Source organism: Falco rusticolus, chromosome 3 (genome assembly GCF_015220075.1).
Source record: "Falco rusticolus isolate bFalRus1 chromosome 3, bFalRus1.pri, whole genome shotgun sequence".
Classification (NCBI taxonomy): Eukaryota; Metazoa; Chordata; class Aves; order Falconiformes; family Falconidae; genus Falco; species Falco rusticolus.
The window spans coordinates 489,763-502,908 of record NC_051189.1 but is presented as its reverse complement, the minus strand read 5'-3'; the positions used below and the strand labels follow the sequence as shown (position 1 = coordinate 502,908).

General features: G+C 42.1%; 1 protein-coding gene across 3 annotated transcripts in view; it reads left to right on the top strand.

Moving 5' to 3' along the window:
• Positions 1 to 13,146, top strand: part of NDRG1 (N-myc downstream regulated 1) — a 74,509-nt gene that overhangs the window by 44,830 nt on the left and 16,533 nt on the right. For 2 of the 3 annotated variants that reach the window (XM_037382300.1, XM_037382301.1), the window contains exons 2-4: positions 3,194 to 3,272; positions 5,977 to 6,012; positions 13,037 to 13,142. In XM_037382300.1, coding sequence (XP_037238197.1) covers positions 3,194 to 3,272; positions 5,977 to 6,012; positions 13,037 to 13,142 — 221 coding nt within the window. Of the gene's footprint in view, positions 1 to 3,193; positions 3,273 to 5,976; positions 6,013 to 11,209; positions 11,569 to 13,036; positions 13,143 to 13,146 lie in introns of those variants that run through there. The other variant, XM_037382302.1, reaches the window with a different exon arrangement.

Here is a 13,146-nt window from a genome sequence, read left to right as displayed (position 1 = left end):
GCAGCAAGTGTAACAGATACCTGGGTGCAAGGTAGTGGGTGTCCACTGGCTGGAGGTGGCTTGTCCCAGAGAGGAGAACTTGGGACCACTTAGCAGGCTGAATTGGCCAAGTGGAGTAAAAATTGTTTTTCCCCAAGCTGGCAACTTTACACTACTGCTTGCCGATACAAATGAACTTTGTGTTTTGAAGACTTCTGTGAGGCAAGCGCTTTGAAATGCGTATAAAGGAATGCTTGTATGGTTATCTATTCAGGAGAGTTACGCAGTTACTGTAGCTTTGAGCTACCCTGTCACATAACGGGGGGAAGCACAAAGCACCTATTTAGAGATTATAAAATTTGTGCTGAACATGGGTGGTACAAAACCACTTCCCCAGCATTTTTCTCTTTGGAAAATAAGATGTTTTTTACAGCGCTGTCCGATAGCAGGGCTTTGTTTGCCAGCTCTCGTGAACAAAGAGCATGTTGTTGTGCTGCCTGATGACAAGGTTGTTTCTTGGGAGGAATGTTTCAGGTATTCCTGATGCAGAGAAGGAAAACGCAGAGCTTGGAAATGCCTGATCTGAAAACATTTTGTGGCTCCAAGATCTGGTATCTTTCCAAAAGCGAGAACTTGGTACACGTTGGGCTTTTGTTCAGCAGACTTTACGCCAGTCGTGTAATCTGCTGGTCAGCACTTCCTAGTGCTGGCTCTTTCGGAAACGTAGAGCAACAACTTTGAACTATTATGAAAACAGGATTGTATTTTAAGGCTATAAAAGGCGCCCATCTTGTTCTTTTTGGCACAGGTTTTTTTTTTTGGTCATTTGTAGTCAGTGCTCAGAGTCCCTAAAAATCTGAAACTGTCCCATGTAAACAACTTTCTTCCACAAACACTAGCTGTGACTTTGTTCCCTGAGTTGTTTCTTACTGGAAAACTGTAGGGGACCTGGCTTCTAACTTTTCTCCCCTATAGGCTAAACATGGAAAAATCTCTTGCACTTCTACTCCTTATTGCAGAATTACATGCAACATCAAAGTGTTACTTCTGTCTTGACAGAACTTGCTGAATTGCAAAAAAAAAAAGGCAAGTTGAGTTAGGTACAACTGCATATAAATATTTTTAATCTCCAAATACTGTAGCAGCATTTATTTGCCCTCTCTGCCATGCACAATTGCTCACTGTGTAGACTGTCCGATTACATAGATGGCTGTAACTGCGAAAATATGTAACACTTGAAAATGTCACTTGCAGTTGTTTGCAATTTTGGCAAAGTAGTTTTTTGCTTGTTCTTTATGGTTAAAATCTGTAACAAGCAAAACTTACTGGAAAACGTGGAGGAAAAAACAGTGGATTAGAGTGGCTGCTGGGCAGTTAACTCTGTCTTGACTTATGTGACTATTTAAGTACGTCTGATGCCCTTTAATTTGGATAACAAATTACTGGCAGTGCGGCCAGTTTTGTTGCTGTGCCCATGCCTCAAGTGGTGAGGTTAAATACTCATGAAGCATTTCTCTAAGCTTAAAATCCCCAGTCTAATTCTTTACCAAAAATCCACCCAATTGCATAATTACAAAAAGGGTTCCTAAAAATCTGAAGGTGTTTGCGTGTGCATGAACAGCAACGTTTTTTCAGCAGATTAACTGTGTTAATCTGCGCGTGCTGCTGCATAGCTTCCTCCAGCATCTAACCATCTTGCACTTTCTCACTAGAGCATCTTTAGCATCTCATTAGAGCATCTTTGCCCAGGGAGAAGTGCACTGACTTAACCCATGGGGCAGAGTAAAAATGATGCTGTTGCCACTGTCAGCTCCTGGATACTCCTGTGGGCTTCACAGCCCTTCTTGAGCCCCAGGTCATTTATGTAGACAGGGTTGATTGGCTTAAATCAGATTTAAGTCAGGGGGCAGGAAATCATTGTTTAAAGAATTGGTTTAGATTTTGTTCTGTAGTTTTATGCGTATCTTCAGAAAAACTGTTAATAATTAAAATATTTGCGGTTATACTTAGTCAATAATTCCTAAACGTGTTTCAGCCTTTTGGCTGGCTTTGTGAGCTCACTTGAGACTATTCAAAACTTTTCTTAAAAAGTAACTAATTGATTTGTTTTATAGTTGCGTAGTTAATACATTTCCAATTTTGTCTGAAGATGCCCAGAACGGACATGATAGGTATTTCTCCAGCAGGCCAGAGGAAGTGTAGCAAACGTACTTTGACTTTTGAATTTGTCCTCTTGCTGTTAAAACAGTTTCAGTATCTTTGGGAATTGTTTCTGGTCATTCACTAAAACTTCACAGGGAACAGCCCTCTGTTTCCAGCACCTTATCTTTGGTAAGAGAATGAAAAGAGGCCGTTCTTCTTTTTAACTCCCAGTTTGGGCTGATGCTGTCGCTGAACAGAGATGCCTGTTGGTCCAAATGCAGAAGGCACACTGCACCCGCAGCACAGCCTGCTGCGCCACCGGCCTCGGCGGTCGCCTCTTCTGGGCTTTGGCCATGGCTGTGTTCCTGGTTAAGCTTCCCATGGTATCGTGATGCCGGTCCTTCCCTAGAGTAGGACACGGCAATCTTATTCCTTCCTTTGACAGTTTTGAAAATAGCATTATCGCATGCACCTAATGAGGTGTCCACTTACAGGGGTATCTGTTTGACTCGGTACTGTTTGTTTGTTCAGATCAAGGAAGGTGTGTCTGTCCCAGAGAATGGAGCGCATCGATCTGAGAGTAAAGTGATGCTAGTGAGTGTCCAGGTCCGTTTGCGTAGAGTAAAGATCTGGAGATGGAGAGGGAGCCTGCATTACAATAAATAAATAAAAAAACCCAAAAAACACCCACACAAAAAATCAGTCAAGTATTCAAGCTAATCTCAGAAGGCGGTTGTGCAGATTCGGCTATGCCTCCTTTCACCTGCGAAATGCCAGTTTCCATGACACTCTCTGTACTGGTCCCTGCCCTGTTTCCTTCAGCATTCCCTGTTTTGAAGCTGTCAAACTTCTGTTTGATCTTGCAGCCTTAATATTTCTTTAATCTTGTATTGTGCAGGACTGTGTATACAAATAAACCAGGGAGGCATTTTACAAGAGATCCATAACCTTCTTGCAGAGGTCTTTTAAACTATAACCTGAGATGCTGGGTGGGGGGACTGGGCGGAGCGTCTTTGTTCCCATATTTAATCTTTGATGCACGCTGAGAACAAATCTTTTCTCATCTTTGCAGATATCAGCTACTGACCATGTCAACAGAGTTCCAGGATGCTCACCTTGCGGAGGTGAAACCTCTGGTGGAGAAGGAGGAGGTAATTATTTTAAAGTTTTCTAGAGCTTATGTGTTTTATTTCAGGGCTGCTGTTGGAACTGCACATGTGTTCTTGGATTAGTTCTAACCTATTGTAATGGAAGAAACAAGTAAGGGAAACTGGAGATGGAATAAGAGTGTTGGGTTTTTTTTTAATAATGCAAACCAGCCTTAATTATTTGCTATTTTTTGATCTTTGGTTTTACTCTTCTCTAGTCCTACTCTGGTGGTGACACTTTTTGTTTTCTAAATCATGACAGTTCTGGGTGTCTTTATGTCTTTAGCCATTTGGAATGATGCCAGTTGTGCTGTATCACATATATCCATCTATGCCTATAGACTTCTCAACGTAAAGATACCAACGTTGCTCTCTTAGCTACCTTTCAGGGAGGCACAGAGAGAGCCTTTGCTTTTCCTTTGGGCACATCTGAGTCCAGAGATACAACTGTGCCCCATCTAGTCCTCTCTGCCTGCACTGAGCTATGAGTTACAGCTAAACTGCTACCAGGTCTGCAGCCGTTGGGTGTGCACAAGCTGCAGCCTTTCCTCTGGGGCTGCAGTGTAGAAACACCCTAGCCTTTTTCTTGCTTCACCTTGTTGTACTTCTTTCCATTTGTTTTTGCATCATTTTCTTCGAAACTGCCCACAGCATCTAGGTTAGTGGCTGTCTGACTGGTGGTAGCAGCGCTCTGCACTTTGATATGTTTGTGGCAAATGTAATGCATGAAGGAACCTCTCTGTTTATTTCTTGAATCAAAACAAGATTTTTTCTTTTGTTCCTAACGATTGTAATTCTTGACAATGACATGTATAAGCATGTTGGGTTTTTTCCCTGGTTTTCTACACTAGAACTATTCATGACTGTCTCTGCTACTTTCTTTTTTATTCCCTACCTCTTTTGTGTAAACACTTCAGAAAATGATTTCCACTTGCGACTGCAGTGAAATGGCTGGAGGAACTTTAAACACAGCTCCTTTGCCAAGGACATTGCATGAAAGCAGAGCTTGTTTGGGTACCAGTGAATGCAGCACTCAGACTTTTCAGAAACTAAGATCCCTTTTTAATGCCAATATTGTTTGGTAGTAGCAAAGCAAGGGGGATTCTCAGCAGAAGTCCTACGGGTACTGAAATGCTTTTGCTTCAAAGTTCAGAAATATCTTAAAACGCTGATTAACTTCCTGAGTTTCTGTAGCATGTAGCTCAAAAGTTGGAATCTTGGCCGTGAACCCTATGTGCATCTATTCACAATGTTACTTTAACTGTTGTCTACATGGAGAAACCAGCAGAGTTTGATTTCCTCTGTGGCCATTCTTAATATAGATGAAGGAAGTCGCTTAGTGTGTTTTGAGAAAGTGGAAAGATTGCCCTGAAGGACACACAGCACACACTAGGGTTAATAGTGGAGCTGGTGATACACTCTGAAGTCGCATCCTGGCTTGTTGTGCTTAGGTTTCTCCTACAGCTGAGTCTTTGTTCCTTAACAGTGATGAGCCTTGCTTCGTATGCTGCCTGTATGGGTGCCACGTAAACTTAATTCCTTTCCACTTTGGACCCCGCTGGAGCAACAGTGTACGACATTAACTATGTTTAAAAGATCATGAGGCCAACAGTATAGTAAAATTAAACCCCAGCATGTTCTCTAAAGCTAAGGTTGTGTACCATGACTTCCACAAGCTCAGTCAGCTCTTTAGCTATTTGCTTGTGTGTGCAAGACACTGCCTAATTGCCTGAAGATCACGGCTCTAGAGTCCTGTCATAATTACTAGTTGGGCTGTGGTGCTCTGAGGTCCACAGTCTTGAGATGATATTGCCCAATAATAAGACATTTTCTGTCATTAGTCTACCTGGGCTTCTGGGACTGAGCGATGCCCTCGCTAGGATCTTAAGCTTTGATTTTTTTTTTCTCGATACCCTTGTCAAGCTTTGGCTTTTCTGTCGTACTCTGCAGCATAAAAAGTGTTTGCTTTGCTGTTCTTCCCTCTGTTTTCAGCCCTCTGATGGAAATTAGAGTTTGACTTCTTCCTTGTCTATTAATAAAAGGAGGTGACTGTAAGATACTTCCTCCTTTGAAGTAAGGTGCCTTTTAGACTACTGGAAGTGAGGAAGGAGGACTTCTCCTAACTTCTTTTCTGTGGAGATCTTCAACAGGCATGGGAGCTTCTCAGTAACAGTGATGGTCATGAGTTGAAACAGACCTCTCTCTGTCCAGCCAGCCTCCCAAACATAACAAGGCCTGATTTTGGCTGGGATAAAACCTTTCCCACCTTCCACATCGTGTAACCAAATCCCAGTAACGACTGCTTAACCGAGTTGCAAGTGCTCGGTGCATGCTGGAGCAGTGGCTTCCCATCGTCGTCAGGACTGAGGGGGGCTGTTGGCTGTCCTATGGCTACAATAAGCAATCAAGAAGAGGTCGGTGTTTTACTGCTCCAACCTGTCCAGTGATTTAAAAATAGCTGAAGATGCGCTAGCTTTTGTGATTTATTTTGCTGGTCTGTAATCTAGTATTTTACTGCTTTCATGTTCTTTGTGAAGATTAGTGGGTAAAAGGTCTCGGGTGAATTTTGATGTTCAGCTTTCCTTGAAGGAAGGGACGGGACAGAGCTCTTGGCTGCAGAACCAGGGGGTTAGAACACACGTGTCCCAGCACAGGTTTCTGTAGCTGCACAAGTTACTTGCATTAATACTTTGAAATCTCTTCACAGGCTATCACTCGCCTCCTTCCAGACTTTGATGTTCAGGCAAGTAAAGCTATTCCTCTTTTTTTCTTTTTTTATTTTCCCTTTTGGTACAAGGGGAAACTAAATGGACATTTGAGAGAACAGCAAAATGTGATCAGAAATGACTGACTGCTGGCCAGAAGTACTGTTCCTGTGGGGGAGGGACCTGAATGGGGCTCTGATGTAGCAATGTGAAGGGGACTGCAGGAGGTCTTTTCAGACTGAAGCTAAAAAAGTTTTATCCAAAAGGGGTGGCTGGGTTGCAGGCAGTTTTATTCTTGCTAGGAGAATGAGATTTTTCAGCACGGGTAATGAAAGCAAAATATTCCCCTCCCACATTGATGCACACACTTTCCCCCATTAGTTTGCTTTCATTAGCAGTGTGTGTGCGTTTCCTTGGAGGAAACGTCCCTCTCGATGCATCCCATTATGCTGTTGAAAGTTTCCAAAAGATTCCTGAAGCCTGTGGAGCAGTGGAAGGCGCTAAGCAATCAATTTTGTCTGTCACGGGTGTCGGTAGTTTCCTTACGTTTATTTACAGCCAGCACATCAGCGTTCACAAGGAGCACCGCTAGGTCACATGGTGGCTTTCCACTTTCCCTGCGTGTTATGCTTTTGAGAGGTGACTTTGTAATTCTCTTAGCTCCCCTTGTATATTATTTCATTGACACTTGTGCTTCTGACTGAGAATTTTGTCCTTGCTGGTTCTTAAGCTGCGACTAAGGAAGCGTGTGGCTGTGGGAGCCAGGCTGGGTTGGACTGGGAGGGAGACACGGGAGCTGGTACTCGCCTCGGCAGAAGGGGCGAGAGGTGAATTCCCATTGCTGAGGACAAGGAGTATGTGTTGGAAAAAGAGGATTGCTGGGTGTCTTATTTCCACAAGCCGTGTAGGAGGGAGGTACACTGTGCAGAAATAAGGAAAGCTATTAAATTGTTCTAGTCTCTCGAGTGTTCAGGCAGAGGTCCTTGAAGGAAATTACCTGTTCGTACTTTGTGGCATTTTGCACTTTCTTTGCACCTGCCTATATTTTTACTCAATGTTTTGTGAATTGGTTAAAAAAAAAAAAAACAGCACAAACTCAACAATCCTTACCCTGGAAACCAAGAGAGACAGTTATAGTTTATATTAATCCTGTATCTTCCCCCTCATCCTTTCTAATGATGTAATCCACTGCCTGAAGTCTTGCTAAATGTAAGTTAAAGCTGTCGCCATGCAACTTTTGCAGGGCTGTGTACAACATGGGAGAAGCTTTCTGTTTGGGTCCAGATTGATCACTTGGTCTGAATAAATCTGAATCCCAGATTAAGTCTGCTAACAGGAATACTGCTGTGTTTGGATTAAGAATCCAGAAGTGACCCATATTTGATTTCTATTCTTGGAAGAAATTTGCTTGGTTGTAAACCATGTGTGTATATATAGATTTTTTTTTTAACTTGAAAGATCAAATTCTCTAAACCTTTTTGGTTTTTTCCATGTTTTAGATTAACTGTCGCTAATCCAGCACAGTGGCTCTTGTCATTTAGCCCTGTTCTGCCAGCTCTTGCTTTTTTGATAATCGTTCTCTGTTAGGGTTTAATCTTTGGTTATTCTACTTCAGGAAGGAAAAAGGTGGAAGAACAGTCTCAATCTGTTATGTTAAGAACTGCCACTGCAAAGGAGGCTTAGCTTTGGTCCTTAAAAGCACAACTACCCTACCTATGTGTCTTCAAGTTCTTCTGTGGCTGATCTATGAAAGAGGTGGTTTTAAGCTGTTACAAGAGACTCAGTTGGTAGGTTCACTGGAGAAGTTCTGGAGGACCCAGCTCACTCAGGACTGACACTGAAGCTCATCTGTGCTCCTAATAAGCAACCTTTCCTGTGAGCCGCATTTGTGAGGAGGATGGACCTGGCCAGGGAAGGAGGTGATCAGCGCTTGGCAGGATGGAGCTTCTTACTTAATGCCTATGTATGGCTATTGGTGTCCACCATATCCCTTGCAACTTGCTCCATTCTTCTAGAACAAACTATACAGTTAATAATTTTGTTTCTGCCACTAGTGACAAGTAGTGACTGTCTATAAGGTGTCTTGTTACCAAGAATAAATTTTATCTAGTTATTTGGGTTTGGAAAGAAATAAATAGACCCTTATTTCCCATGCTGTTTTAGACAGATCCGAGTTAAACCTACTTTTCCATTTTTGAAGCAAGCACTATATCATGCAGTGTCACCCTTCTGAAAACACACGTCGCAAGATGCGCGTGTGGTTATTTTCTGGGGTAAAGCTTTTGTGAAGTTACCAGGGAATGGCCAAGACAAGGAATGGAAGAATGCACAGCTCTGAGCTGCCTTCAGGCAGCACTGTGTCTGTCTGTGGGACCCACCTGAGAATTTAAATGGAGGTCCCTTGCCTCCCAAGAAGGGGAATGTTCCTGACCAAACCTGTTTGAGCATGATTAATGGTAAACTGGTGCAGGGCAGCATGCCTTGCGCTGCTCTGTCAGCCAAGTGTGTTTTAGTTGTATTTCCCATTTGTATTTGCCTGTTCTCTGGGCTGGTGGTAGTGGAGCCGATGGAGAGCTGGCTCCTCATCGCTGCATGTATTCTCTTTGCTTTGTGTTCCAGAAGAGAGCGGTCCATCAGGAGCTGCTCTCATTAACTATGCAAAACTTTCCAAGCTGTGTGGCAGCTGTAGGTGGCAGAGATGGGTTTGTCTCCTGCCTGTGAAGGGAGGAGGGAAGGAGCCACCTTGCCAGGGGAGGCAAGTCAGCTGGTCCTCATGGTGCCACAGGGTGGGTGTCCCATTGCTGTCAGTGGGTGCAGCCTGGGGCATCGCAGCATGTTACGCGCATTTCCTCAGCCTTTTGAGTCCCTGAAGGAGAAGGTTGGGGGGTGGTCGTGGTTTTGTGCTTTTGCAGAGCAGTGCGACCCAGTGCTAATTGGACTAGGAAGAATCCCTGGGAAGAATTACAGCAATAATCTGCTTCACTTCCTGCACCAAATTTTTTGTTACTGGCTTTCACCTTAGCAGAGTCACATTTGCATCTAAAGTCATCACACATTAATGTACCCAACTCACAGCCTCAACTGGGGAACTGTTTTCTTAATATTGCTAGTTTAAAATAGAAATCTAAATTAACAAACAAAAAGAGAATACCTGGAGAGGTGGGCATTGGGGTTTTAAAGAGGCACAAGATGAATTGAAACAATATTTTGAAGTAGAAAAAGCTAGGGGGAAAATGTTAAATAACTTCAGGGCAAAAGGATTTGAAATCTAGCATTGCAATACCACATAAAAAGCTCAAATATTTTTGATCTTCAAGATACTGAAAAAAAAAGTGAAAAATAATATACTAGTACCTGCATATACTAAATTTCTTAAGTAATATGAACTTAAAATATACTGCATCCTAACAACTCAAAAGCCATTTAAATCCTCTTTAAAAGTTCTGAAGCATTTCCCTCAGTTCTGAGGCAAGAAAAGGGAGGTGTATCTAACAGGCATAATACTATACATTAAAACAAATGCATGAGATGGTAATTGAGGATTAAGCATATTTAAAAGCTTTAAAATAATCTTGATGGAATGCAGTGTTTTACTTAAAATGTAAAATACAGTAGTTTTAGCAAGAAGTGCAGTGTGTGTATGGTTTTCCTTTTTAGAAATCTAAAGCGTTTTGGTTAAAATCGCATACTTTAGAAAACAACCTGTTCATAAACACGTTCCTCAATCCATGCCTTCCTTAGGCAGGGTAGAGAGGGGAAGGAATACTTCTGTTACCAACTTAGAGATTAGCTCCCCCTTCCAACTTCATGACAAAATGTCAAAAAAATGTCACTTGACCCAAAAATAAAATCTAGTTTGGAACAGATCAGCTCCTTCAAACTAAGATAGCCCCTCTTAAATTGCACGTATCAAAATGGTTTTGTGTGCTTTTTTTAGGGCACTATAAGGCTGCACCTCTGTCAAAGTGAGAGATGTGAACAGATGGTGTGTTTGTCTTTATCCTTCTATCGGATTAGTGTACCTCGGATTTTTTTTTTCCAAGATAGTGTTTTAATACAAATCAGTTGGTGAAGAGCCTCTTACTATAATGTTGATGTTGATTGGGATGTGCTGCCATCTGTTTTCAGTGCTCTGCGTTTTGAAAACATCCATCCCTACATCACGTAGACAAATCTCTTGATCTTTAATAGGATCAATAGGGATGTGAAGTTGTTTGTTTGATGTCACTGAGGAAACTGCTTTGAATTGATTGTTTTTTAGAGAACCTTTTGGCTATTTGCCATTAAGAATTCACAGTAATGGGAAATGGCATAACCCTCTTGAATTAGGGGAATCTTACTGTGAAAATAATGAGGAATTAAGCCAATTGTTAAACTGATAGTGATTTATGCCAGTAATTAGGAGTATGGTTGCCTGTTGTCTCTGAGCTATTTTTAGTTGACACTGAGTTTGAACTAGACTCAGATTTCTAGTTCCACAAGAATTAGCTGTGGAGGTCAGTGGGATGTGCAGGTTCAAGGGTCTGGCTTTACCTACCATGAACAGATTTTTATTTTTTTCTTTCATGCATAAAGGAGGAAGAGCCCAAATCTTGAAAGGCGGTCCCTCCTAAGGAAACACACTCCAGGCTTTCAGTGCTGTTACTGGAAGGATCTAGCAATAGAAATCTGATCATACAAAATGCCTATTGGCCTTTAACCGAGGAGGAAATAATCTCTATATTCCACACTCAGCAGGAGATGTGCTACACAATATTGCTCACTGTCATTACTGGTGTTAAAGGTTGCCAGACTATTGGGTTTTATGCTTTGTATTGAAAGTTATCTAAATACAGAGGAATGTGGAAAATTAATTTCTGTTATTATTGGTATCTATTGCAGATCTCTTCTGTAGTATTGTATAATGGATATATCTAAATTTTCCTGCCAAAACTGAAACTTAGTGACATTAGTATGACTGATGTAGGAATACATTAGATTAAATGTTGTTTATCTAACTTGGAAAATACTAGATTTCATACACTTAAAGTCACCAGTTTGGATGTTCGGCAGAGTCATTCTGACTCTACACTAATATTTCAACATCTTTTGTCCCTACTGGAAACTTTAATCCTCACTTTTAGGAAAGAACTTGCATCTAACTTACTTTAGAAGAAGTTTGAGGTATTCTACCATTTGAGATCACAAAACCTGAAATGAAGCTAAACCTATCTAGAGCTGATGGTAGCAGCAACAGGAAAGACTGTACTAATTCCCAGGTCTGAAATTCGGCACTTTGTACATTGTGTGGCAGAGGCTTAGTTCATCTTTGATGTCTGAGCTCTGTCAAGTAAGTAACTTCTGGTCAAACCTGAGGCAAATCCTATTTAAGAATGACATCCTCATGAACTAGTCTGTGGCGGTTTTTTCTAGCTGGGCGTTATGGGAGGCATAAGCCCACGCAGGGCGGCAGCTTCTCTATATAACCCAGTTGCCTGTTTGGGCAAAGCAGAAACCAGCTACTGTCCTCTGCCTTGCTTGCTGGATTTATCACCCTGTTCTGCCTAAAGATGGTGCTGGATATGGAAGATACAGTTTACCTGCTAAATAATGCAGTGAGTATGCAGACTAATAAATCCCCACAGAGACACAAAAGCGGAAAATTAGTGTTTCAGCAAAGTATAGTTCAGGTAGCAGCAGTGCTCAGCTCTCCCACTGTACACGGTGGGGTGCGTGAATCTTAAATCGTTGCTGTAATTGTTACTTAAAACTGATACAAATGTGTAATAGCAAGGAAAATAGGTGAAATGTGGAATGGTGTTGCCTAGCATCCTTATTTTTGACAAAATGCATGTTATATTCCATGTACTAAATCAAGGAGCTGAGATTCCAATCAAATTACTAGCTCGGTTTTGCTCTGTAAAGGTTTTAGCAGAGGCTGAATGCCTCTGATATCTACATCATAATTTTGAATGATTTGAATTTCACTTGGACTTCGCCTCTGGGTATTACTGCACAGAGCAAGTCAAGCCAGCAGCAGCAAACAGTAGGTGGTGCTGAATGACGTGGATATACCTGTGTCCTGTACAGTAAATAAAGTAGTCTGGTAAAATGCTAAGACCGGCTGCTAATATATACTGCCTTGACTCTTACGTGAATGTAACAGTACTGTAAATAAGTGTCATAAATAACTGTTGTTTTGCGATTCCCTTTTACGTGTTAGCTTTTTTTAAAGCACCTATCTGAAGTTCAAGTGCAAAAGAAACAAAAAAACCCTGCTCCATACGTTGTGGATGTTAGTACGACCCAAGTTGTCTAACATACGTAGCTATCCAGTAAATAAAAGATGGTCCTCAGGAGCCTTGGATTGGATAATAAAGGTGTCCTTAGCTTTAAGATCATGAAATGGCATAAACTCCTGTTACATTAAATAATAGCATTGTTTCTCTGATAATCACAACAGTGGTGTGGTTATGGTGCTTATAGCAAACTTCAGGCAGCTGGGTTTATGCTCAGGTCTATACGTAACAGCTAACACATGTGGCTGTCACTCTTATTGGGGAAGGCTACTATAATCACAGGGCTCCACATGCGATAGGTCTCTGTGGTGATTATAGGCTACTTAATACCACTTTCTTTGTGGAATGGTAGTTACATGCTGAATTAAAGTCCTTTTCCTAGAAAACAGAAGCATTTTATCTTGGCAACTTGCACTTTTCGCAAACGTCTGCAGTCATAGTTGCTAACTTGTTAATTTTAGGTACCGTTGCACTGCTTGCTTTTATTATTATTTTATTCTTCTGCTGCCTTTTAATGAGGTTAAAAACTATTCAACTATTCCCTCAGCACCTGGTTAGAGCTGGCAGCTTAAGTGCTTCTGTAGTTGGCTGTGGGCTGGGGTAGGTGGCAGCTGGGTGTGAGCCGTTAGCGGAGAGCCCTCACCATGGTGGGCCACGGGGTGGGAGAGCATGGGCTGGGGGCTGACCCTGGCATGGGGCAGGACTCGTGCTCGGTCTGCTGTGGCAGGGGTTCTGGTGGAGCGCTTGGACAAGCCCCTAACAGATTCCTCCTGTTCTTTGCCAGGAGCAAGATGTGGAGACTGTGCATGGCTCGGTCCATGTCACCATGTGTGGGACTCCCAGGGGGAACCGGCCAGCTATCCTCACCTACCATGATATTGGGCTGAATCGTGA